Below are 26,293 nucleotides of genomic sequence, written 5' to 3' on the forward strand. Positions count from 1 at the left end.
GTCACTGCCATCTCACAGGGTAACGCCGTCACTGACGTGTTCCCCAGCATCTGACCTCCACAGGGTAGATAATAAAAGAAACACAATAAGTATAAACACATAATTAAATGGCAATGCAATGCAGGCTTGAGGAACTGGTTAGCCTATTAGTCCTTCTAATTCCTCTACTTATATAATAGATATATAAAATTATTCTCCACTGTGGTAATGTTCATGGTATGATTGTCTGCACCAGTAAGTACATATTCTAACCTTGAGCTAAAGACAAAATAATTATTTTCAGAAATAGCCATGGAGTTCCATTTAGCCATTATAGTCTATATGAATATATAATAAGTGGCCTTCACATCAGTCAATCAAATGGTATCAAGTGTGTCCAAAACTGAACTTAAAGGAAATAAATTTTAATCCTCCTCATATAATCTCAACTCAAAGTCAGAGATTCTTAGACTAATGGGCTAAAACTCCTGAAAATAATGTTTCCAAGCATGCATTGTTTAATTAAAGTCGGCATAAAATAATATACAAAATAGTTTGCATTGTGAGCTATAACTGTAATAGTGGCACCTAGAGGAGCCAAGTTCAGAGACCGGGCTCTTCTTTCATTGGAACAAAAATTATCCAAAGGCTCTATCCTGATTTCAGAACAGAAGAATACTACAATTCAGCCCTTGATAATGTGCCAATCCTTTAATCCACTCCAAGATAAATCTAATGCTTCCCTCCCCCATAGCCCTCCATTTTCCTTACTCTATCTGCTAATGTCAGAGACTCTTAAATGTCTCTAATGTATCTGCCTCTACCATCACCCCAGGCGACACATTCCACACACCCACCACTCCATGTAAAGCCCCTATACTTTCCTCCAATCGTCTTAAAATGAGGCCCCCTTTTGTTAGCCATTCCCACCATGGTAAAAAGGCACTGGCTGTCCACACCCTCTATGCACTTTTTCACTTTGTATGCCTCCATCTTGGTTCAATCCAACAAACAACCTTTCTCTCTCAACCTTTTGCTGAAGTGGATCCAATAAATATGGTGAACATGATCATCTCAAGTATCTGTCTCCATGTATGCAGAATGCTTATTTACTGTGTTCAAAGGGGGATAAGTAGGACCCACAGTCCTGTCCTTGCTCAGTCATTTCTTGCTTAACACTGCCACAGACCTTTATCAACCGGATGTTATACCATGCCTGACTGGAAATGAATTCCCCGATTGCAGTCCCACTCAATATTTAGCTAAGATATTTATATCAGCTAAATTCCACTTCAGAGTTTACCATTTTAAATCTTCCATTCTGAAAAATATGTTTATTGTAAGGTAACACACACAGAATGCTGAAGAGTCTCTACCTGGAGCATCGACTCTTTATTCCTTTCTATCGATGCTACCTGACCACCTGAGTTCCTCTAGCATTCTGTGTGTGTAACTCTGGATTTCCAGCCTCTGCAGAATCTCGTGTGTTTATTTATTGCAAACACCTGATATCTCTTACCTGTTTTAGTTTCTGACACTGAGTAGAATTTTCTGTTTTAATGTTGCCTTTTCAGCTTAACTACTGAAGGTGGACAGAAGGTGATTTACAAACCAACGACTACAATGGAAGCATGAGACTGCCGTGAATATCTACTTCTTCCAAATCTGGAACTGAAAATGGCTGATTGAACCAAAGTTATTGATTTCTAGAGAACAAACTATTTGTCTGTTCTCTGCCATTGTCAGATGTGGTTCAGTTATTGTGTTTATATACATATTATCTTGTTTGTTATTAAGAGAAAATGTTGCAGCATCAATCTGTTGTGATCTGAATACAAAGGGTAAAAATGATAGGGTACAGGATGAAGTGGAGTTTACTATTCAGATCTCTTCTGTCTACCTTGCCATAGCCTAATCCTCTGTCAAACCGATTACAAATAGGCATCTGCTTTGCTATGGGGTTGAGGAGTGGGTCCCTTATCTGCATTGGAGTAAATTGACCACTACAAATTGCCCTTCATATGTAGATGAATGGTAGACTCCAGGGACAGAGGGAATGTGGGAAAAACAAATTGGGTTAGGTTAAGACTAATGTATAAATGGGTGCTTGACTGTTAGTGGGCTGAGGGGCTTGTTTATATTCTGTATATCTTCAACTCTAAAAAGAAAAAGCAGTATAGTTAGTAAATTAGGGAATGGAGGCAGAAGAAACTCCTGGTACAGGAATTTAAAGCAAAATACAAGCTGCTGAAAGAACTCAGCAGGTCAGACAGCATCTGTAGAGGGAAAAGGATAATGGTCATTTTGGGTCTGATCCTGCATCAGTCCCAATTCAACATTGACTATCCTTTTGCCTCCACAGATGCTGCCAGACACACAGTTATTCCAGCAGTCTATATTTTTACAACAACTAGGGTTACTGAGTTTCCATATACCAGAAGGATGTTAAATAATCTTGGTCCATCGTACTGTAGTTAATCAACTTCAAGTGAATAACTGAATGCTCATCAAAACCTTTTCTATTTTGCATGTATATTCTATCCTCAATAAGTCAGGAAATTATTACTGATAGTTTTGGGAAAAGGAATGTGGTTTAACAGTATTTGGGCATATTTACTGAATGGGAATGCTGCTGATTATCCACAGGATTACACATGTAAAATGTGCCTGGCAGGGATGGTTGAATGTTGTGGCATTAGGATTTGCATAGATAAATACTTATGTTCTTGGACTGATCGCTAAGAATTGACAAGTTTGACACAGTGAATGTGTTTCAACAGCATCATTGCAGCTTGTGTTTCTGTTACAGTGTAGGTGTATTTTGGGAGTCATGGAAAACTGTAATTCCAAATCAGCAGATAAGACTCCCGAGTCTTATTGCCTTCAGGGAAATGCTACAATAATTTGTATTATGTATACAATGGTATTTAATTCATAAAGTCTCAATGGGTTTCATAATTTAATTTAGATGAGGAAATGGATTTCCATTTCCCCAACTGCTGGCCAATAATTTCACCATAAACTATTCACAAATGTAGGTTTATAAAAAGAATGGGAAAATGACACGATAAATTTGAGAGGGTTATCTAGAGAGTGGAGCTGAAGGTTTGGCATTCTGATGGAGTGAAGGGGGCCAAAGAGATTGTTGGGTAGATTCAAACCTGGCAGAAGATGGTAACATAGAATGAGGCAGTTCTTAGAATTTAAGAATTTTGAATTTAAAGGCAAGGCTGAATACTTTGAATTTATAATTTTGGCAGACATATTAACCTGGTGGGTTGGACTAACTAGTATTAGTTTTCACCTAGGTTCCAATAATATGTTAAATTACTTCCACAATTTGTTACTTTGTATGGATTTTACTTTGCAGGGGCATATTAAAGAAACTATTTCAAAGCACAGCATTAAAATTGAACAAAGGAATTGCTCTGATTTCAAAATGTCTTGGCAATATCGTTGACAGTGAAGTACTAAACAAATAAAATCTTCCTCTTCAAAGATGTCTTTCTGTTATCTAAATTTCTTGCAATTTAATCTTCACCTCAAACCATACAGGTATAATTGTTATCAATATGGCAGAGAGACTCCTGAATAATGACATACTGGCCCCCACCTCACCTTCCAGGAAATAGACACAAGAGATTTTGCAGATGCTGGAAATCTGGAACAACACACAAACAAAATGCTGGTCAAGCAACATTTATGGAGGGAAATAACAGGCCTAGACCTTTCATCAGGACAGTCCTGCTGAAAGGTCTCAACCTGAAATGTTGACTGTTTATTTCCCTCTATGGCTATTATCTGATCTGCTGAGTTCCTCCAGCATTGTGCATGTAAAATGAGAAAATATACTGGCCTGCTGGCAACCAGCTTTGCTCCCATTGGCACATGTTTGACTGTCCAAATACAAACCCCTGAGATAAGGTAAGGTTCCCATTAACAGGAAAAATGATATTTATACAATGTTGAATTATGAAACTAGTACGTTGTCAGAGCTAATGTCGTTCAGGTGAGAATTTAAACCCAGAAACTGACTGCCCTCAAGGTGAATGTAAAAGAAAAAGTCACACTATTTTGAACTATAGCATGGAAGTTATCCTTTGTGTAATATCCATTTTAATCAGTCTCTGGATAAAGAACTGGTTGTTTTCACAGATGTCCCCAAGTTGTATTTGTCCTCAAGCCAGAAAATACACAAAAATCGCTCAATAAAACCAGACTGTACCTCTATTGTAATGAACAGTATCATAAACACAGAAGACTAACAAGAAAGAACTATTACAGAGGGAGAGAGAGACTAGTTCTGCCATTCATAGGAAAGAACATACGTTCATATGTACAGATGTCCTTAGCTCTGGTATCACACCAGTGCCATTAAAACTGGATTATCTGATTAATATTACATTGCTTTTTGTGGGGGTTTGCTGAGTCTATCACAACCTAGTCTTCTCCATCTCTCCTATCACCCAAAATCCTTGTTATCAGTGTGCATCTTGATTATACTCCGTCTATGGCAAGTACATCCTTTTATAGAGAAACATCCAAATTGAATGCAGTCCTGCAGGTGAAGTCTCCAAGGCTTTATGCCCAGCTGAGTCAACCTTTGACTGGATGGAGTTCCCTAATATGGTCACTCCACTGCTGCTAATGTGCCCACTATCTGGTCTCACTCAGTTGTGAGGTGTAAATCACTATTGTCTTACAGATTCTAGTGATGATAACAAATAATAACTGCAGAAAATGGCTGACAGCATTACAGCACAGAAAAAGGCCCTTTGGCCCATCTACTCAATGCCAAACTGTCTTTCTGCCTCATCCCATCTACCTATACTTGGACCATAGCCCTCAAAACCTCTCTCGTCTACATCCCTATCCAAACTTCTCTTAGATGTTCTCTTAGATGTTCTTCTCTTAGATGTTAGATGTTGAACTCTACCCATCACTTCCAGACAACTCATTCCACATTTACACCACCCTCTGAATATAGTAGCTCCCCCTCAAGTTCCCCTTCAATATTTTACCTTAAACCTATGACCTTCAGTTTAAGTCTCACCCAACCTCAGTAGAAAAAGCCTGCATGTATTTACCCTATCTATAGCCCTCATAACGAGTATACCCCCAGAAGATCTCCCCTCATTCTCCTACACTCCAGGGAATAAACATAACCTATTTAGCCTTTCCCTATAACTCAGGAACTCAAGTCCCACAACATCTTTGTAAGTTTTCTCAGTACTTCTTCAATCTTATGAATATGTTTCCTGTAGGTAGGTGACCAGAACAACACACAATACATGTACTGTAATAATAATGGAACTTTACCACCAGCTTGGATGAGTACTGCAGATCAGAACGCATAGACAAGGAATATTTCTGGTTTCAACAGACCTTGGGAGTCCCAGTAATAACTATAGCTAATGAAAGGAAACATTACTGACTGTGTACTGGAATGCAGCACCATCTCCAGTACTCAAATCCTCAACCCAGTGCTGAATGTTAAATTCAGAACTTGAAAATGGTGTTTATGTTATGGATATATAGAACAGAAAAAAAAAACTACAGATGACAGGAATCAGACATTAAAATAAAATCCTAGAAATGCTTAGCAGGCCACATTTGTGGGTAAATAAAATGTTAGCTGGCTGGCCAGTGTTGTAGTGGCATCAGCAGCAGATTCCGAGGCCAGTGGCCCCAGGTTCGAATCTGACCAGCACCTTGCACACTTTTTATCCATGCTATGTTGAGCGTCGAGCCAGTGACTCAGCCTTGTAAGAACACAGACAAAATGCTAAAGTAACAGCAAGACTGCCAACCGATGCGCCACACAGGTTGGAGATGAATAACCTCAAAGAAAATTAACATTTCAGATCAAAGACCCTGCGGCAGTTCTTACAAGGTGCCATGGGTATTGGGTTCAGAATCAATGACAGATTCATTACTTGAACAGGAGAGGAAAGGCTAGAAACAATTGCAAATTCACCCACATTGCACTGTGCACAACATTTCAACTTCTCAGAAAACTGGGTCAAATGCTGAGTCAATTTATCACTCCTATTTTCACTTCCCTTTCAACTGCCTCCATTGAGCACTACGCTCACTCATTCAAATCCTTTCGCAGTTTTATCCCCCTGCTTCATTGTTTCCCTTACTAAATGTGCTCCATTCTTTGGCTGCGTAATTCAGATGATTCTCTTTCACTCCTCGAAGGGGAGCAGAGCACACAGATCACTTGAGAGACCAAGTACTGGCAGTACAGAGGAGGTGCTGATGGAAGAATTGTTATAGTATTTCATTCTGTTGAAAATGGAGAAGTGAAAGGTACCGTTAAATACCGCACAAGGCACCACAATTCCGGGAACATAGAACATTGCAGCACAGTAAAGGCCCTTCTGCCCACAACGTCGTGCTGAACTATTAATATACCCAAAGAACAATCTAATCCTTCCCTCCCACATAGCCCTCCATTTTTCTTTCATCCATGTGTCTATTCAGGAGTCACTTTAATGTGCCTAATGTATCTTCCTTTACCATCAGCCCTGGCATCACATTCCTTGCATTTACCACTCTGTGTAAAAAAAAACTACCTGACATCCCCCTATACTTTCCTCCAAAACACCTTAAAATTATGCACCCTGGTTTTAGCTATTTCCACCATGGGAAAATGTCACAGTCTATCTGTTCCATCATCTCATACGCCTCTATCAAGTTTCTTCTCATCCTCCTTAAGACGTGCTCTCTAATCCAGACAGCATCCTAGTAAATTTCCTCAACACCCTTTCTAAAGCTTCCACATTCTTTCTATAATGTGGTGATCAGAACTGAACTCAATACTCCAATACATACTACATTCAGTTACTGACATAGTTTCAATGCAAGTGACATATGATCACTTTCACCAGGTTCACCATTTCATTTGTATGATTTTTTTGTTAGCCCAAATTGAGGTTAGTTAATGGTCAGGATTCACAATCGCATGGACAAGCAGAGATTGGCACTAATTATTAGTTTTGCAAAAAGTTCCTGATCCGAAGAAATAGAAAAACCCTTCAACCTGTCCAGCTTCTCTTTTATTATGGTTTTCTTCCTAGGTCTTCAAATGTATTAGCTTGCTTCTGTTGTTAGTGATTGGCGAAGAGCATGCACCTTCTGTTTCCTTCAATTCAACTCAGCAAGTAAAATGTTCAGTCTAAAAGTTGACTTATGCATTGTTCTGGCATTTCAAATTATAGATTTTGGATTTAATTTTTTATAATGTATTGTGTTACTAATGGGAAACAGGCACCTTGGTAAGATTGCAAAATTGAGGAATATAACCAAAAAACAAGAATAAATGTGTCAAATGACCTGTAAATTGCTAAATTATTCTGTTATAGAGATCAAATAAGATATATACACAAAAAAGCATGAGGGGAAAAAAGATGAAAAATGTTTAAAGCCTGCTTTAAAACTCACATCTCCTCTTTTCAAACCCCTCATGATCTTGTCCTGAGTTCTTTATGTAATCTCTTCCAGGTCCATATCGCTCATATATGCTTGTACTCCCTTAAGTATAGGATCTTTAAGAAACCAAATTTAACTGGGGGCCCTCCCTTATTAGTCAATGCTCTGGAACTCTCTTCTCTAGACCTCTTCCCTCAATGGATGAGTTTTAGTCATCTGCCCTAATATCTACTTATGTAGCTGCAGGTCTATTTTCTTTTTGATGGCACTCCTATGAAACACATAGAAAGGTTAAATGTCCTGTAAAAATGAAAATAGAAATAACGTAACTAAATATCTGTGAATAACTTTGATTTATACAAGCATGGCAATTTTAATTGGCATATGTAGCGTTGCAGGGCAGTTCTACCAAATGTGCAGTAAAGTTCTCAAGTCGTAGGTAACATCTGAGAAGCATCTGAACTAGCACCCAAATCACAAAACATAGCAGTATATGAGCAAAGTGCTGGTGAATTGAAATAGCACTGATAGTCACTTGACAGTCAACATAGGCTTGTTACCTGAAAGACATCTTTCCATGATGTCCGAGTCTCTGACTTAAACATGGTCGTACAGCCAAATCACAAATCTAGCTACAATGCCTCGAGCACACGAGTTCCCAACCTTTTTAATGCCACGGACCCCTACCATTAACTGAGGGGTCCTTGGACCCCAGCTTGGGAACCCCTCCTCTAGCAGCATCTGGATGAAAACCACTAAGCTTTTTTTCCCATCTGAATGATTGGATTAGTTCTATTGCCTCATGACACCAAACAATGCCGAAACAATACAACTAAAACATGCTCAAGATCAAACATTTCATAATCAGACTTTATTATTTGAACTTGTTGACAAACATGTCTCATGATAATGTCAAAAATGATTTTTTAAAGAAGCTGTAAGAAAATCCTGGTACATGAACAATTTCAAGTCCATAATACATGTTGTAGTTTTAACCTGGTATACTGAGCACTGCATAACAAATTTTATAGAGATTAAATTTCCAGGTTACTTAAGAATTAAATTTTTAAGTAATAAAAAGCAATAGCCCATCAGTTACCTCAATACCTAAAACATCCCTTTCCCAAATGTGGCACAATGCTTGGTAATTGCAAACCGTTTTGTTCAGTAAAAAAAAAAATTGGTTGCACACATGCATACAAGTGTGCAAACAGTCCCATAACCAGGAGAATGATGGATTCCTTTCTCATTTAGAACTGTTCCCAGTACATAACATCTACTGTGGTATTGCTTCATCTGTGTTCAAGGCTTCTGTTAGTATTCCAGCAAATTCTGGCAAAATCCGAGTCCATTAAGGTGGGATGTGTTTCAGTCAGGAGCCAGCCTGTACAGCAGTTCTATTTGCTTGACTTACCTAAAGTGAAAGAAAGACAAGACTTCTAATATATCGCAAAGAGAAGTATGCAAAGAACACAGAAGCCTTCCTAATGGAAGAACAATTTCATCCATTACTGCAATACTTAGTTAGATTTATTTTACTTATTCAAAGGATATGGATGTCACCAGCATTGCCAACACTAATTACCTGTCTTGTCCAGGGTCTCAAATGATTTATGGGTCAAACAGATTTCCTTAAATACACCAAGAAACATAACTTTTTAATGTGAAAACTCTATAGCTTAATAGTTAAAGTAATTAAGACTATGTTTTTATTTGCATCTACCAGCTACAATGACCAGCTAAGGCTTCTTCCACAGCATCACCAAAATTCATGACTTGTGCCACCTTAAGGGCAGTAGGAGTACTAGTACTCCCAATTCCCTTTCAGTTCACAGACTCACAACTCATCATTCCACTGCTGGATCAGAAAGCTGGACATTCCTACTGACCTGGATGAACCAGGAGGTACATCGTCTGCTGAAGGCTAGATCTTTGGCATCCAAGTCTGGCGACCCAGGCCTGTACCAGAAAAACAGGTATGATTTGCAGAGGGCTATTTCAAAGGCGAAGAGACAATTTTGAACAAGGTTGGAGGCAACATCAAATGTACAACAACTCTGGTAGGGTTCCCAAGACATTATTTCCTACAAAGCAAAACCCAATAGCATGAATGGCAGCGATGCTTCACTACCAGAAGAACTCAACGCCTTCAATGCCCGCTTTGAAAGTGAGAATATAACTACTGCTGTGAAGATCCCTTCTGCACCCAGTGACCCTGTGATCTCTGTCTCAGAGGCCGATGTTAGGCTGTCTTTAAAGAGAGTGAACCCTCACAAGGCAGAAGATCCAGATGGAGTACCTGGTAAGGCTCTGAAAACTTGTGCCAACCAACTGGTGGGAGTATTCAAGGACACTTTCAACTTCTCACTGCTACAGGTGGAAGTTCCCACTTGCTTCAAAAAGGAAACAATTATACCAGTACCTAAGAAGAATAATGTGAGCTGCCTTAATGACTATTGCCCAGTAGCAAGCACATCTACAGTGATGAAATGCTTTGAGAGGTCGGTCATGACTAGACTGAACTCCTGCCTTAGCAAGGACCTGGACCCAATGCAATTTGCCTATCACCACAATAGGTCAATGGTAGATGCAATCTCAATGGCTCTTCACACGGCTTTAGACCACCTGGACAACACAAACACCTATGTCAAGATGGTTCATCACAATAGCTCAGCATTTATTACTAACATTTCCACAATCCTGATAGAGAAATTGCAGAACCTGAGCCTCTGTACCTCCCTCTGCAATTGGATCCTCGACTTCCTAACCAGAAGACCACAATCTGTGCGGATTGGTGATAACATCTCCTCCTCAGTGATGATCAACAGTGATGCATCTCAGGGATGTGCAGCTATCCCGCTGCTCTACTCTCTATATACCCAGGACTGTGTGGCTAGACATAGCTCTAACTCCATCTATAAATTTGCTGATGAAACAACCACTGTTGGTAGAATTTCCGGTGGTGACGAGAGGGCGTACAGGAGTGAGATATGCCAACTAGTGGAGTGGTGACGCAGTAATAACATGGCACTCAACATCAGTAAGATGAAAGAGCTGATTGTGGACTTCAGGAAGGGTAAGATGAAGGAACACATACCAATCCTCATTGAGGGATCAGAAGTGGAGAGAGTTTCAAGTTCCTGGGTGTCAAGATATCTGAACACCTAACCTGGTCCCAACATATTAATGCAGTTATATTAAAAAAAAGCAAGACAACGTCAATACTTTATTAGGAGTTTTAAGAGATTTGGTATGTCAACAAATACACCCAAAAACTTCTATAGATGTACTTTGGAGAGCATCCTGACAAGCTGCATCACTGTCTGATATGGAGGGGCTACTGCACAGGACTGAAAGAAGCTGCAGAGGTTTGTAAATTTAGTCAGCTTCATCTTGGGTACTACCCTACAAAGTACCCAGGACATTTTTAGGGAGTGGTGTCTCAGAAAGGCAGTGTCCATTATTGGACAGCACCCAGGGCATGCCCTTTTCTCACTGTTACCATGAGGAAGGAGATACAAAAGCTTGAAGGCACACTCTCAGCAACTCAGGAACAGCTTCTTTCCCTCTGCCATCTGATTCCTAAATGGACTGTGAATCCTTGAACACTACCTTACTTTTTTAATATATATTTTTCCTCTTTTTTGCATGTTTTTAATCTATTCAATATACATATACTGTAATTGATTTAAACATAGAAATGCAGAAAACCTACAGCACAATACAGGCCCTTCGGCCCACAATGCTGTGCCGAACATGTACGTACTCTAGAAATTATCTAAAGGGTTACCCATAGCCCTCTATTTTTCTAAGCTCCATGTACCTATCCAGGAGTTTCTTAAAAGACACTATTGTATCTGCCTCCACCAGGCAGTCCATTCCATGCATTCACCACTGTCTGCATAAAAAAACTTACCCATGATACCACCTCTGTACCTCATTTTAATTTCTTATTATTTTATTCTATATTATGTACTGCATTGAACTGCTGCTGCTAAGTTAACAAATTTCACGACACATGCCAGTAATAATAAAACTGATTCTGATTAGCACTATCCACCTCAAATGAAGAGGGTCAAGAAGGTGGCTCACATCTCAAGCAGTTGAAGGAAGGGCAATAGGTAACAGTGAAATGCACATTTCATGAACGAGTCTTTAAAAATGTACCTTACACTGGATTACCACAACAGTAAATGGCTGCCTGCCTCTCTGGGTCTTGCCAGGTGCAAACTGGTTGTGTTGACTGGATAGAGACAACATATTTTTGGTGTAGCTTGTAGCCTTGATGTTGATTTGCCTTACTCAACCAGATCATGCTATTAGTGGATCTCCAAATTTTCTACTATTAACTACATCACAGTTATTCCACTCCCCCTCCCCCAATTTTATAAAGGACCTACTTTCTCTATTAATTTGTTTCACAAACTTCCTGAAATCACATTTACTATTGGTTCCATGAAGGTACTTGTATCACATGCTCAGTATTATTACTACAATCATTTCACTCTTGTCTCCTACAGCAATGAATGAATAGCAAATTGCACTAACAGTGATGGATAACACATTTCACTGTTTTTGCTGTCCTTCATATCAATACCAATGAAGCTTAGTGGCCAAAATGGAAACTGCAGCCCAAGCGTGATTACACCATGATACAATAATAATCAGCACATGCCATCTAAAAATTATGTATAATTGTGGTTTCAATATTTTAGACAGTTTAACATTGAAAGCATTTCAAAAGGCCAAGTATATTTTATTTCCTTACCTCTAACTAATGGTTTAACTCTATTTTTATTAAAAAACTAATTTTAAATTTTGCACATATACCTTAGTTCAGCATCCTGAGAGGTCACCAGGAGACGCTCATGGAGTGAGTACTGTTTTGAATTCGCTCCATAACCTTTACTATTTTAACCTATGATCACCCTTATTTAACCTATTTTTACCTACACCAGAAGATTCTTATTACTTTTCTGGATTTATCTTTGAATGTGTACTGTGAATTTTGAAGAAATGAGTATAGAAATGGCTTTAAGATCTAAAGGGTGAAACACTGGGAAAGATTCTAACGGTAATGGAAAGGAAAAAAAAGACAGGTTGAATCTAAGTGTACTGAATTGACTTATTATACTTTATTGGAGCCTTTAAATGAAAAATTTGAAGAACGACAAACTTTCAAGGAAGATTTAAAGGCCTTCCAGGATTCTCTGGATAAGACTGGTCATGAAGTTAAACAGCATCAAACTTTAATCACAACTCTGTAAGAGGACATTCGGAAGTGAGACTTGAAAATCAAGAATTTGGAACAGAAACTATTTTCGGCGATTAAACAGTTGGAAATACTTAAAGCCAAGAGCATCGATCTAGAAGACAGAACTTACGCATGCTTGGTGTCCCTGAACGCATCAAACAAGGGGACCCCTCGAAGTATTTCGCTCAACTTTTAAAGGATGTGTTCCCTTCTGAAGTCCCAGAAAGTCCTCCATTACTCGATCGTGCCCATTGAGTTACGCGCCAATCACCAATTTCTTTATCTAAACCACCAGTTGTAATTGTTCGATTTCACTATGTGCATGTTAAAGAGCACCTTGTTTGCACAGCTCACCACTTAGGTATGATTAAATTGCGGGATTTCCAATTCCATCTTGTGGAGGATTTCAGCCCAGAAGTGATGAAGGCGCAGCTCGCTTTTAAAACTTTGATGTCTGAATGTTAGGAGAAAAAGCTTAAACCAGCGCTTTTATACCCTGAGAAACTTAGGTTTCAATTTACGAAAATTTACCTTTTAAATTAGTTAATGATTATTTTATATACTTCGGGATTAAAATTACAAAAATAAACATAAGGATTTAGTTAAGGTTAATTTTTTACCCTTAATTGATCAGATTAAATGTTTGTTTACTAAATGGTCGCCATTGTCTTTTATCACTGATAGGTCGGATTAATGCTATTAAGATGATTATCTTACCTAAGTTTTTATATATATTTCAAGCGGTACCAATTTTTATTCTGAAATCCTTTTTTGACAATGTTGATTCAAAAATTTCTTCTGTTATGTCCGCAGCCCCCTCCTTTGTGAGAATCGCAAGAGCACTAGTTGGGGGGGTGGGGTCAGTAGACACAGGAAATGGGAGAGAGACGTGCCAAATGCCTCTTTCCCCAGCAATGCAAAATAACGCGACATTGACCATTGTCTCCTGGAGACCACATTTGTGGATTGGGGACTATGCTACGTGAAAGCCCTCGGGCAAAGTGGGCTGGTTGAGAGACAGATTGCATCATCCTAACATGACTGACATCTGAGATCCCGTGAGGAAGTATAAAAGAGGGTCTGGGGGAACAACCCCTTCAGATGCACCAGAAGAAACGCTAACGATCCCGTAGTAGTGGGAAGCCACGTGCGTTCGATTCCGTGGCTGGAACCAAGGAAAACAGCTTTTAGCTAACAAAGGAGAAGCCCACTCCCCTGATTCAACAGATTTGCTTCATAAAAGACCCGGGCAAGTTTCTTTTCTCACAAATCTCTCTCTCTCTCCAACAAGTGAAAACCCAGCAGTCCCCAAAGGCTGAAGCTTGCAGGAACTGAGTGACTTTTACATTTCCATCGGACAATATATTATCCCCTAGACAAACGATCGAGCTGTTTCTTATTGATGGTTATTATTAGACCCGCGCTTTTAGATTGAGTAGCGATGATGTATATTATCTGAATGTTTGTATTAATCTTATTTTTGTGCCCCTTCATAAATAAAGACTTTTAAAAATAGTACCATCAAACTTCAACAGACCTCTCTATCTTTGCTGGTAAGCGACCTAGTTACGGGGTACGTAACAACTTGGGGATCTCGTCTCATGATTTGATACCAAATTGGAGGGCCAGTGAATCGGGATTGTAAGTCCAAACTTGGATCTAGTACGCGGGTAGCCAGACGGGAAACCAGCAAAGATGGATGTGGATGAATTTATAGGAAACCCGACTCTGGGGGCGCTAGAGGCGGCCACCAAATCAGACTTGGTACATTTGGCGAAGGGGTTAAACCTCGCAGAAGTGAGGTCGTCAATGAAAAAGCGGGAGGTGCGAAGGGCCATAACTCAGTATTACATTGAGAAGGAGGTGTTTGCAGCTGAAGTATTGGAAAATATCCCTCAAAAGGTACCAGCTAGTGGGGCGGCTCAGTTAGAGTTGGAGAAATTAAGGTGGGAACATGAAATTAAGTTAAAACAGCTGGAAATAGAGAAGGAGAGGGCCAAGAAAGACAGAGAGCATGAGCTTCAGCTAAAAGAGCTGGAAGCAGCTGAGAAGGAGAAGGAAAGGGCCGAGAAGGAGAAGGAGGCAGAGAGACAGAGGAAACATAACTTGGAGATGGAGAAGTTAAGGCAAGTGCAACCAAGTCAGGGGTCAGACCGAGAGGAACGGTTTGATGTCAGTCGGGCGTTGAGGTTAGTACCCCCGTTCGAGGAGACGGATGTTGATAGTTATTTCCTGCTTTTTGAAAAGGTGGCAGGGAATCAGAAGTGGCCCAGAGAGCAGTGGGTGGCGTTGTTACGAAGTGTGTTAAGAGGGAAGGCCCAGCGGGCATATGTGGCATTGTCCACGGAGGGGGAAGAGGAAGAGAAATATGACCAAGTAAAGGCGGCCATTCTCCGGGGTTACGAGCTAGTACCGGAAGCATATAGACAAAAGTTCAGAAGTTTACAGAAAGGGTGGAATCAGACATATACTGAGTTTGCCCATGAGAAGGGTGTACTCTTGGACCGTTGGTGCGCCACAGAAAGAGTGGACGAAGATTATGGGCTTCTCAGGGAGTTAATTTTGATTGAGGAATTATTCCGGAGGAGATCCGGATGTATTTGAATGAGAGGCCGAATAAGTCCCTCTCAGAATTTGCTAGGATCACAGATGAATATGCCCTAACCCACAAGGCAAAGTTTTCCTCGACAAAAAGTTACCCGAGAGACCGTGGGAACGGTAGGGAAAGCCCGCCGGCAAAGGGAGAAATTCAACCAGGAGCTAGCAGGAAAATTGAGGATGAGAGGCCAGAAGCCAGGAGATCTCCTGGTTTGACTTGTTTTAATTGTGGGAAGGTGGGACATATTTCATCTAAATGCCCCGCTCCGAAGAGGGAGCCAGTAAAAGGGAAAGCAGCTATCCCTATAGGCTGTATTGCGTCGATCAGAAAATCGACGAGAGGGCCCCTGGTAGATGGAGTACAGGAGGGGCGTGAGACGTTTAGTTCCAAAGAAACCATGTCTGTGAAGGAGGGAGGCCCACAAATTCCAGTACGGGTCTGGAGAGACACAGGGGCTGAGCTGTCATTGATTAGCCGTAAAGTGCTAGAGTTTGGACCTCAGACGGGAGAGGTAGCCCTGAGTGGCATAGGAAAATGGACCAAAGAGGTGCCTTTGCATAGGGTCATTTTAGATTGTGAGTTGGTGTCGGGACCAGTGGAATTGGGGGTCCTGCCGGAGTTGCCAGGGGAAGGCGTGGACGTCCTTCTGGGTAACGACCTAGTGGGGGGGAAGGTGGGGACGGCCGTGAAGCTGACAACCCAGCCTGCAAGGGGGAGCCTGCGAGGGTTGAGGCCCCTCCCCCAGATTCCAAGATCTATCCCGCATGCGCGGTCACTTGCAGCATGTCGAGAAAGGCAGCCGAGACAGACAGCCGTTTAAATCTGGCCAGTGTCGAGTTGGCTGAGACGTTTTTGCCGACTCTGTACCAACGAGGGTCAGAGGAAGGTAAACCGGAGAGTAGGGAGGGAAGAGAGAGTAAACTGGGGGAGGTAGACCTGCCCTTAGCAAGAAGAGAGTTTGTACGGGAACAGGAAGGTGACCAGGAGCTGGTAGCCTTGAGAGAGTTGGTTCTTTCTGAGACCGAGATTGAGACAGAGCCCAAGGGTTACTACCTGAAAGAGGGTGTGTTGATGAGAAAATGGAGGCCCCCCCCCGCGGTGCCGGTCGATGAGGACTGGGCGGTGGTACATCAGATAGTAGTTCCGAGAGTGTATCCGGATGAAATTTTGAACCTAGCTCATAAGGGACCCTTGGGTGGGCATTTGGGAATAACGAAGACAGTGGATCGGGTTCAGAGAGAGTTCTATTGGCCAAACCTGAGAAAAGATTGTAAAAGGTGTCATACCTGTCAAGTGGTGGGTAAACCAAACCAAGTTATCCCTAAGGCACCCCTCCGACCCATCCCCGCTTGTGAGGAGCCTTTCTCCCGAATCACTGTGGATTTTGTGGGTCCCTTACCTAAAACTGCGAGTGGGCGGCAGCATATCATGACCCTGATGTATGCCGCTACACGATTTCCAGAGGCTGTGCCTCTGAGTAATATTAGGACCTCTGTGGTGGTGAAGGCCCTCATTAAATTCTTTACCACAGTGGGACTGCCTAAGGAGATACAGTCAGATCAGGGGAGTACATTCACATCTAGCGCATTTTGGCAGATGGTGACCCAGCTAGGGGTCAAACAAATTCTAGTCTCTGCATACCATCCGGAATCCCAAGGAGCATTGGAAAGATTCCACGCTACACTAAAGACCATGCTTAAAACTTATTGTCAGGAGAACGTTTGAGACTGGGATGAGGCTTTACCCCTTCTGCTATTTGCCGAAAGGGATACAGTCCAGTGCTCACTGGGGTTCAGTCCATTCGAGCTCGTTTTCGGTCACCAGCCCAGGGGGCCTCTAACCCTACTGAAAGAAAAGTGGTCTAGCCCAACCGTGCAAGTCAGTGTGATCGACTATGTTCTGAAATTCCGGGAAAGGCTGCAGAAAGTATGCGCCTTGGCAAAGGAAAACCTGAAAGACTCCCAGGAAAAAATGAGCCAGTGGTATAACCCAAGAACGAGAGAGCGAGAGCTTCACGTAGGCGACAAGGTTTTGGTCCTTTTTCCGGTAGTTACCAACCCCCTCCAGGCGAGGTTTCAAGGACCATATACAGTGCGTAAGAAAACATACTCGCTGAATTACGTGATTGAAACCTCCGATTGGCGAAAGCCGACCCAGTTAGATCACGTGAACATGATGAAAGGGTACCATGAAACCACCCCCGCGGTGGTCGGTGCGGTCATGAAAACTGATGAGGTAGAGGGGGGTGGTAAGGAGGAACCAGAGCGGTTTGAAAAGATAGGTATAGTCCCCACCAGATTGGAGAACTCTGTCGTATTGGCAAGCATTGCGGATAAAGTTAGCCACTTAAAGCCTGAACAGCGGGAGCAGGTAATACAGCTCATTAACCGGCATACAGACTTATGTCCAGATGTTCCCAGAAGGTGTAGTGGGACAACACATGATGTGATAGTTACCTCAACCCAACCTATAAAATAGGCCCCTTATCGGATGAATTCCGAAAAGAGCCAGCTAGTAGGAAAGGAGATTGAACAGATGCTAGCTGCTGGGATAATCCGCGAATCCTCTTCTGCGTGGGCTTCCCCTTGCGTGGTTGTCCCAAAACCGGATGGTACTATAAGATTCTGTACCGATTACCGGAAGGTCAACGCTGTCACCCAGACAGATGCTTACTTTATCTTACTCAGGGTGGATGATTGCATTGATCAAGTGGGGAAGGCGAGGTACATCACAAAAATTGACTTGTTAAAGGGCTACTGGTGCGTTCCTTTAACGGACAGGGCTCGAGAGATTTCAGCCTTTGTCACCCCATCCGGGTTGTACGAGTACGACGTTATGTCGTTTGGGTTGAAAAATGCACCAGGGACATTTCAGCGGATGATAGACACTGTGATAAGGGGGTTAACCCACACCAAGGCTTATCTTGATGATGTGGTAGTTTGGAATGACACCTGGGGGGAGCACCTGGAGGCTGTAGAAAATCTGTTTACCCGAATGTCGGCAGCCCAACTTACGGTAAACCTCGCAAAGAGTGAATTTGGCCATGCCACGATCACCTATTTGGGGTATGTGGTGGGAGAGGGGCAGTTGGCTCCTGTGCAGGCGAAGGTACAGGCTATTTCTGAGGTCCCTGTACCCTACAATAAAAGGGCCCTGAGGAGGTTTTTGAGCATGGTGGGATACTATCGGAAATTCTGTAAAAATTTCACGGATGTTGCTCTCCCCCTTACAAAACTCCTACGGAAGGAGGAAAAATTTGAGTGGGGTCATTCTTGTCAGAATGCTTTTGAAAAGTTAAAAACCATAATGTGCCATCACCCTGTGTTAAAAGCACCCGATCTGTTAGCACCCTTCTCCTTGGCGACGGACGCCAGTGATGAGGCTGCAGGAGCAGTCCTCTTACAGCAAGCGGGGGATGGAGTGGAACACCCAGTAGCATATTTCTCTCGGAAGTTCAATGTACACCAGAGGAATTACTCTACCGTGGAAAAAGAATTGTTGGCCCTTGTGTTGGCGATACAACATTTCGAAGTGTACATTTATCCAGCGCAAAAACCCTTAGCGGTCTATACCGATCAAAACCCGTTGGTATTCCTGGCCAATATGAAAAATAAAAACAGGAGGTTATTGAGTTGGAGTCTGATGCTGCAAGAATTCAATATTAAGATACAGCATATTAGGGGGAGTGATAAAGTGCTAGCGGATTGTTTATCTAGATGCTGAATTAAATGTATTGCTCTGTAGTGAAAAGAAAAGCTTGTGTATTGTGTTAGATTCTAAAATCCTGTAAGACTGTACGAATCTGTTTTTAACCGCTGGTAAAAAACGCCTTTAAGAGGGGAGGTGTTCTGTCCGTAGCCCCCTCCTTTGTCAGAATCGCAAGAGCATTAGTTGGGGGGGGGGGGGGGGTCTGTTGACCCAGGAAATGGGAGAGAGAGACGTGCCAAATGCCTCATTCCCCAGTGATGCAAAAAACGCAACATTGACCATTGTCTCCTGGAGACCACGTTTGTGGATTGGGGACAATGCTACGTGCAAGCCCTCGGGCAAAGTGGGCTGGTTGAGAGACAGATTGCATCATCCCAACATGATTGACATCTGAGACCCCGTGAGGAAGTATAAAAGAGGGTCTGGGGGAACAACCCCTTCAGACGCACCAGAAGAAACGCTAACGATCCCGTAGTAGCGGGAAGCCATTCGAAGGAAGCCACGTGCGTTCGAATCCTTGGCTGGAACCACGGAAAACAGCTTTTAGCTAACAACGGGGAAGCCCGCTCCCCTGATTCAACAGATTTGCTTCATAAAAGACCCGGGCAAGTTTCTTTTCTCACAATCTCTCTCTCTCTCCAACAAGTGAAAACCCAGCGGTCCCCAAAGGCTGAAGCCTGCAGGAACTGAGTGACTTTTATATTAAACGATCGAGCTGTTTCTTATTGATGGTTATTATTAGACCCGCGCTTTTAGATTGAGTAGTGATGACGTATATTATCTGAATGTTTGTATTAATCTTATTTTTGTGCCCCTTCATAAATAAAAGACTTTTAAAAATAGTACCATCAGACTTCAACAGACCTCTCTATCTTTGCTGGTAAGTAAGCTAGTTACGGGGTACGTAACACTTCATATATATGGCAGTATAAAAATCCTAGGTTAGGTAAAAGGTATTTACAGAAGTCAAAAAAGGAAGTTGGATTGGCATTGCCAAATTTTAGATTTTATTACTGGGCAATCAATATTCGATGTTTGAAATGTTGGTTAAGGGATTTGGATTTATCTCCTAGCCCTCATTGCGTAAATTTGGAAACTAAATCTGTACAAGGATTTTCATTGGGTTCTATTTTAGGGACTTCTCTTCCCTTTGCTCTTTCTAAATTGCATAAACGAATTGACAATCCGATAGTTAAACACACTCTACATACATAGTTTCAATTTCGGAATTTTTTTGGTTTGAATCAATTTGTTTTATCAATTCCTATTGTATCCAATTTCTTTTCTCATCCCTCTATTATGGACCAAGCTTATTTAGCTTGGAAGACTAAAGGTATACTACGATTTTCTGATTTATGTTTGGATAATTGTTTCATGTCTTTTGAACAATTATCTAATAAATATAATTTGCCCAGATCTCATTTTTTTTAGATATTTACAGATTAGGAACTTTTTAAACACTGTACTTCCTACCCTTCCAAATATAGATTCTATGGGTATTTTGGAGAAATTGTTAGAACTAAATCCTTTTCAGAAAGGTGTAATATCAGATGTTTACAATATAATTACAGGCCATTTATAAGTTCAAGAATGATTGGGAAAGAGAACTTAACTTTACTATCCCTATTGAGAACTGGGATAAAATTCTTCAACTAGTTAATTCATCCACTATATGTTCTAAACATTCATTGATACAGTTTAAAGTTGTGGACAGGGCTCATTGTCCAAGGATAAATTAGCTCTTTTTTATTCCCACATAAATCCTATATGTGACAAATGTCATTGTGAGATAGCTTCTCTAACTCATATGTTTAAGTCATGTCCGTCTTTGAAAAAATATGGGAAAGACATTTTTAGTATTATTTCCATGGTATTGAATATTGTTTTACAACCTCATCCTATTACTGCAATCTTTGGTTTACCAATGATGGAGTCAATTCATTTATCTCCTTCTGCTTGTGAGATGATTGCATTTCTTACATTAATGGCTAAAAGATCTATTTTGTTGAATTGGGAAGAAATTAATCCCCCTACCACATTTCATTGGTTTTCTCAAACTGTGTTATGTTTAAATTTGGAAAAAAATATAAGTGTCATATATGACCCTTCTATTAAATTTGAAGAGACTTGGAGGCCATTCATTCAATATTTTCACATGATATAATTTGACCCTATTCCAACCCTATTTTTTTTTCTGGTTCTGATTATATATATGTAGAGAGGATCGGAGTTGGTGACACTGATGATTCTTTGTCTTTTCTTAGATACTATAAACAGCCCATGTTTTTTTTTCCTTTTCTTTTTTTTATTAGTTAGTGGTTAGTTTGTTAGATTAGTTCTTATTTTTTGGGGTTTTTTTTCCTCTTTTTCTTCTTTTTCTGTTTTTTTTCCTATTGATATACCTAGTTTGATTTATTTGGTCTTGTCCATATTATATTTGTACCACATATGATTTGGGAAGACTTAACTATATTGTACTTATTGCTTATGTATCCTTTTATGCTGATTTTAATTTTGTAATTTTGTAATCCCAATAATTATACATCAATCTCACCATGTTGATATTAATAAAAAGATTGAAAAAGAAAAAAGAGCATCCAGTACGTAACATTTCACAGACATGCAGGCAACATGTTTTGCCTTCATTCTCTGCTGCATAATTGATCTAAATCATTTTGCAAATCCTCTATTATTCTCTACTGTGGTGACCTTTCTTGTACAAAGTATTCTTTAAATAGTTCCTGCAATACATGCAGCTATTACTTAAGATGCAGCAATGTGTCTCTGTATGATTTTTATTTTCAATATAATTGGAATAATCAACTTACACATGAAGAAGTTTTGAAGATTTTGCAATGATCCACCTGCTGTAAAGTACGCCCAAACTCCCATAAGAACCATAATTAGATATGCTGGGATAAGGCTGCCTTCATACAATGGATTCAAAAATGTCTGCAGGATAGAACAGAACAAACAATAGTTACAAACACAATAGTAGATATAGTGCTCCATTCCAAAGATGTATGGGTTAGTAGATTAACTGGTCACATGAGTGTAATAGGGTGGCTCAGGTTGTGAAGCTGGAAGGTCCTATTATCGTGCTGTATTTCCATATAAAATAGTAGTTACTTACGATATTCAACTTTGTACATCAATGCTGATATTCTAAGGTGTAAAACAAAAAATGAAATTGCGAAACAGTAAAATAAAATATACAAGCCATAGAAAAATTGACCTTTCGAGTAAATTTTGGAGAGAATTTTAATAACGACACAATAAGTTAAAGAACCAGAGGGTGTAACAGTAAAGTATATAGTTCAGGGAAGTCCCTACGTGTCGGTGCTTTCTTTCACCAAACAAGAAATCCAGAAACCAGAAATCAATCTGATTTGTTTTATTTAGAGTATAAAATGGCATGGAGCTGACTTTAAACTTTAAATTCAGCATTGTTACCAATAATACTGCCTCCTGATCCATTCAGCATTTAAAAAGAGTTCTCTGTAAATTCACTTTATACCAAGTTGACTCACCATTCCAAACTTCAAGAGAGGAAACAATGTTCAATAGCTCAATGCAGAACTTCCAATTTAGAAAATATTCCAACACTAGCTATCACGAAATTACTTAAAACAGGATGGTGAGTCAACCATTGGTCTTTGTTAACTACTTTCAGCAACACACACAATCTTTGAGTTATAGAAAAGGATTAAAATCCACTAAGTATGATGCCTCAATCAAACGGTTGGGCAAGTAGTAGGGATTTATTTAAGCATAGCATAGATAAAAATAAAAGAGTTATGATGAGGACAGAGGAGAAAAGTTAAGTAAGGCATAAACAGTGAATTCTTTTTCAATATTTCAATTCTTTACATTTAATGTATTTTGATGGATTATTGCTAAAACAGATCCAAGGGTAGAAACCTTACCAGTCCTGACACTAGCAAGTGTGTTGAAATAACTGCAACTACAGCCCACCATCGTCTCTTCTCAAATCCATCGAAGAATAAAACACTCCAGAATGTATGTAGTAATATGATGGCCATGGTCATAAAAGCTGCAAAATAAAAATAAATACAGGGAAAAGTTAAAACACAGCAGAACATACAGCAAGAAAATGACTGACTGCTACATAAACATGTATTTTGTCAATATTCTTTGATAGATTCTTTCAAGACCTTGCTTTCTGTGGTCTTTGAATAAAAAAGCTCAAAAGTTTCATGCCCTTCTTAGAGATTTTAGTAAACTACAACTTTACCATCAATGAGCAACCCCTTATTTTTAAAACAGTGATTCAATAAGATTAAGAGTCCAGAATTTTGTAACATTCTCAACGTGCCAACAATGTGGCAAATTTTATTTGGTTATCTAAAAAGTCTTTAAAATGAGTCCATCAATGTTTGATCACACAAAATTGCCCTCTCTTTCTCCCCCCCAAGTTGCATATTATAATCAGCCATTCTTGAACATGACAGTTCCAATTTTTAGAGCAATTTTAGTGTAGCTTTCTGGTTTGAATCAGAGTCAATTTGTTGTTTTGTGGCAGAAGTACTTTGCAATACATAGTACCTCAAGGGTAGTAATCTCAGGATTACTGCCTGAGCCACTCAACAGTGGGGACAGAGATAGAATGAAGTGGCTGATAAATGCGTGGCTGAAGAATTGGAGCGGGGACAAGGATTCACTGGATAAATGGGACGTCTTCTGAGGCAGGTGTGACTTGAATCCGAGGGGGACCAATATTCTTGCAGGCAGGTTTACTACAGCTGCTGGGAGTGGTTTAAGCTAATATGGCAGGGAGATGGGAACCAAGATGACAGAGCAGAGGATGAGCCAGCGGTTTTACAAGTAGATGATGGCTGTAACATGAATGTAAGAAAAGACAAGCCAATTATTGGGTACAAATGCAGTCTAAGCAAAGAGTTAAACTGTACCACAGAGGGAAAATTCAAACGGGCAAAAAATGCAGGACTGAAGGCGCTGTATTTAAATGTGCATAGTATTCGCAATAAGCTGGATGAGTTTGTCCAGAACTCGTGGCACAATTTCAGATTGGTCAGTATGACGTTGTGTGCATCCCTGAGTCATGTCTGAAAAAAAGCCATAGTTGGGAGCTTAACATCAAAGGAAATATTTTGTATAGATAGGAAGACAGAGGCGGTGGTGTGGCTCTGTTGATAAGAGATGGAATTACATCTTTAGAAAGGGGTGACATAGGGTCAGAGAATGTTGAAACTTTGTGGGAGGAGTTAAGAAATTGCAAATAGAACCATAGAACATTACAGCACAGAAACAGGCCCTTTGGCCCTTCTTGGCTGTGCCAAACCATTTTTCTGCCTAATCCCACTAACCTGCACCTGGAACATATCCCTCCATACCCCTCTCATCCATATACCTGTCCAAGTTTTTCTTAAATGTTAAAAGTGAGCCCGCATTTACCACTTCATCTGGCAGCTCATTCCACAGTCCCACCACTCTCTGTGTGAAGAAGCCCCCCCCCATGTTCCCTTTAAAATTTTCCCCCTTCACCCTTAACCCAGGTCCTCTGGTTTTTCTCTCCCCCAGCCTCAGTGGAAAAAGCCTGCTTGCATTCACTCTATCTATACACGTCATAATTTTATATATCTCTATCAAGTTCTTCTATGCTCCAGGGAATAAAGTCCTAAATATATAAAATATATTAAAAAATCATAATGGGAATCATACACAGGCCTCCAAATAGTATCCAAGATATGGGATTGAGATTGCAAAGGGAGCTGGAAAAGGCATGTAATCAGGATAATGACATAATTGTAATGAGTGACTTCAATATGCAAGGGACTGGGAAAATCAGATGGGTGTCAGATTGCAAGACAGGGTATTTGTTGAATGCCTACAAGGTGGCTTTTTAGAGCAGACTGTGCTTGAGCCTAGTTGGAGAAAGGCTATCTTAGATTGGGTGTTGTGTAATAACCCAGATCTTATTAGGGAGCTTAGTGTAAAGGAAGCCTTAGGAAACAGTGATCATAATATGATTGAATGCCTACTACAACTTGAGAGGGAGAAGCATAAGTCGCATGTACCAGCATCGCAATAGAATGAAGGAAGTTACAGAGTGGAGCTTGCCCAGGTGGTCTGGAGGAGGATACCGGCGGGAATGATGGCAGAGCAGAGATGGCTTTTCACAATGCTCAGGACAGATATGTCCCACAAAAGAAGTAGTTCTCAAATGGCAGGGCTACACAACCATGGCTGACAAGGGAAGTTAAGGACTGCATTAAAGCCAAGGAAAAGGCAGACAAGGTAGCAAAAGTGAGGGGGAAGTCCGATAATTGGGAAGCTTTTAAAATCCAACTAAAGGCAACTAAAAAAAGCTATAAGAAGGGAAAAGATTAAATATGAGGGCAAACTAGCTAATTATATAAAGCAGGATACTAAAAGTTTTTTCAGTTATGTGAAGAGTAAAAGGGAGGTGTGAGTTGATATTGGACCACTGGAAAATGATGCTGGTGAAGTAGTAATGAAGGACAAGGAAATGACAGATGAACTTACTGGATACTTTGCATCTGTCTTCACTGTGGAAGATACTACCAGTGTGCCAGAAGTCCACGAGTGTCAGGGAGCAGGAGTGAGTGCCATTCCTATTACAAAGGAAAATGTGCTTGGCAAACTCAAAGTCTTTTGGTGGATAAGTCATCTGGGCCAGATGGATTACATCCCAAGAGTCCTGAGAGAAATTGCTGAAGAGGTAACAGACACATTGGTCATGATCTTTCAAGAACCACTTGATTCTGGCATGGTCCCAGAGGACTCAAAGATTGCAAATGTCACTCCACTTTTTAAGAAGGGAGGAAGGCAGAAGAAAGGATAGTCCAGTTAGCCTAACCTCAGTGGTTGGGTAAGTGTTGGAGTGTATTATTAAGAATGAGGTTTCAGCATATTTGGAAACTAATGATAAAATAAGTCTAAGTCAGCATGGTTTCTATGAAAGGAAATCTTGCCCTGACAAATCTGTTAGGGTTCTTCGAGGAAGTAACAAACAGGATGGACAAAGGAGAGGCAGTGGATGTCATTTACTTAGATTTTCAGAAGGCAATTGATAAGGTGCTGCACATGAGGCTGCTCAGCAAGATAAAATCCTACGGCGTTACAACGAAGATAGTGGAATGGCTGACAGGCAGGAGGCAGCAAGTGGGAATAAAGGGGAACTTTTCTGTTTGGCTGCCAGTGACTAGTGGTGTTCCTCAAGAGTCAGTACTGGGACTGCTACTTTTCACATTGTTTGTCAATGATTTGGATAATGGAATTGATAGCTATGTGGCAAAGTCTGTAGTTGGTAC

General features: G+C 40.6%; 2 protein-coding genes across 5 annotated transcripts in view; one reads left to right on the forward strand and one right to left on the reverse strand.

Annotated features, from left to right (window-relative positions):
• Positions 1-3,661, forward strand: part of ca9 (carbonic anhydrase IX) — an 82,853-nt gene extending 79,192 nt beyond the window's left edge. Inside the window, exon 12 of one of the 2 annotated variants that reach the window (XM_059989536.1) lies at positions 1,554-3,661. In XM_059989536.1, the coding sequence (XP_059845519.1) occupies positions 1,554-1,614 (61 nt within the window). In that variant the 3' untranslated portion in view covers positions 1,615-3,661. The remainder of the gene's footprint in view (positions 1-1,553) is intronic. The other variant, XM_059989535.1, reaches the window with a different exon arrangement.
• A 4,598-nt stretch (positions 3,662-8,259) lies between these two features.
• zgc:114200 (Gamma-secretase subunit Aph-1b-like) overlaps positions 8,260-26,293 on the reverse strand; it is a 51,233-nt gene continuing 33,199 nt past the window's right edge. For 2 of the 3 annotated variants that reach the window (XM_059989553.1, XM_059989551.1), the window contains 4 exons: positions 22,904-23,031; positions 21,806-21,929; positions 9,306-9,375; positions 8,260-8,830 (listed from right to left, as the gene is read on the reverse strand). In XM_059989553.1, the coding sequence (XP_059845536.1) occupies positions 9,341-9,375; positions 21,806-21,929; positions 22,904-23,031 (287 nt within the window). In that variant the 3' untranslated portion in view covers positions 8,260-8,830; positions 9,306-9,340. The remainder of the gene's footprint in view (positions 8,831-9,305; positions 9,376-21,805; positions 21,930-22,903; positions 23,032-26,293) is intronic. The other variant, XM_059989552.1, reaches the window with a different exon arrangement.

Source organism: Hypanus sabinus, chromosome 14 (assembly GCF_030144855.1).
Source record: "Hypanus sabinus isolate sHypSab1 chromosome 14, sHypSab1.hap1, whole genome shotgun sequence".
NCBI lineage: Eukaryota > Metazoa > Chordata > Chondrichthyes > Myliobatiformes > Dasyatidae > Hypanus > Hypanus sabinus.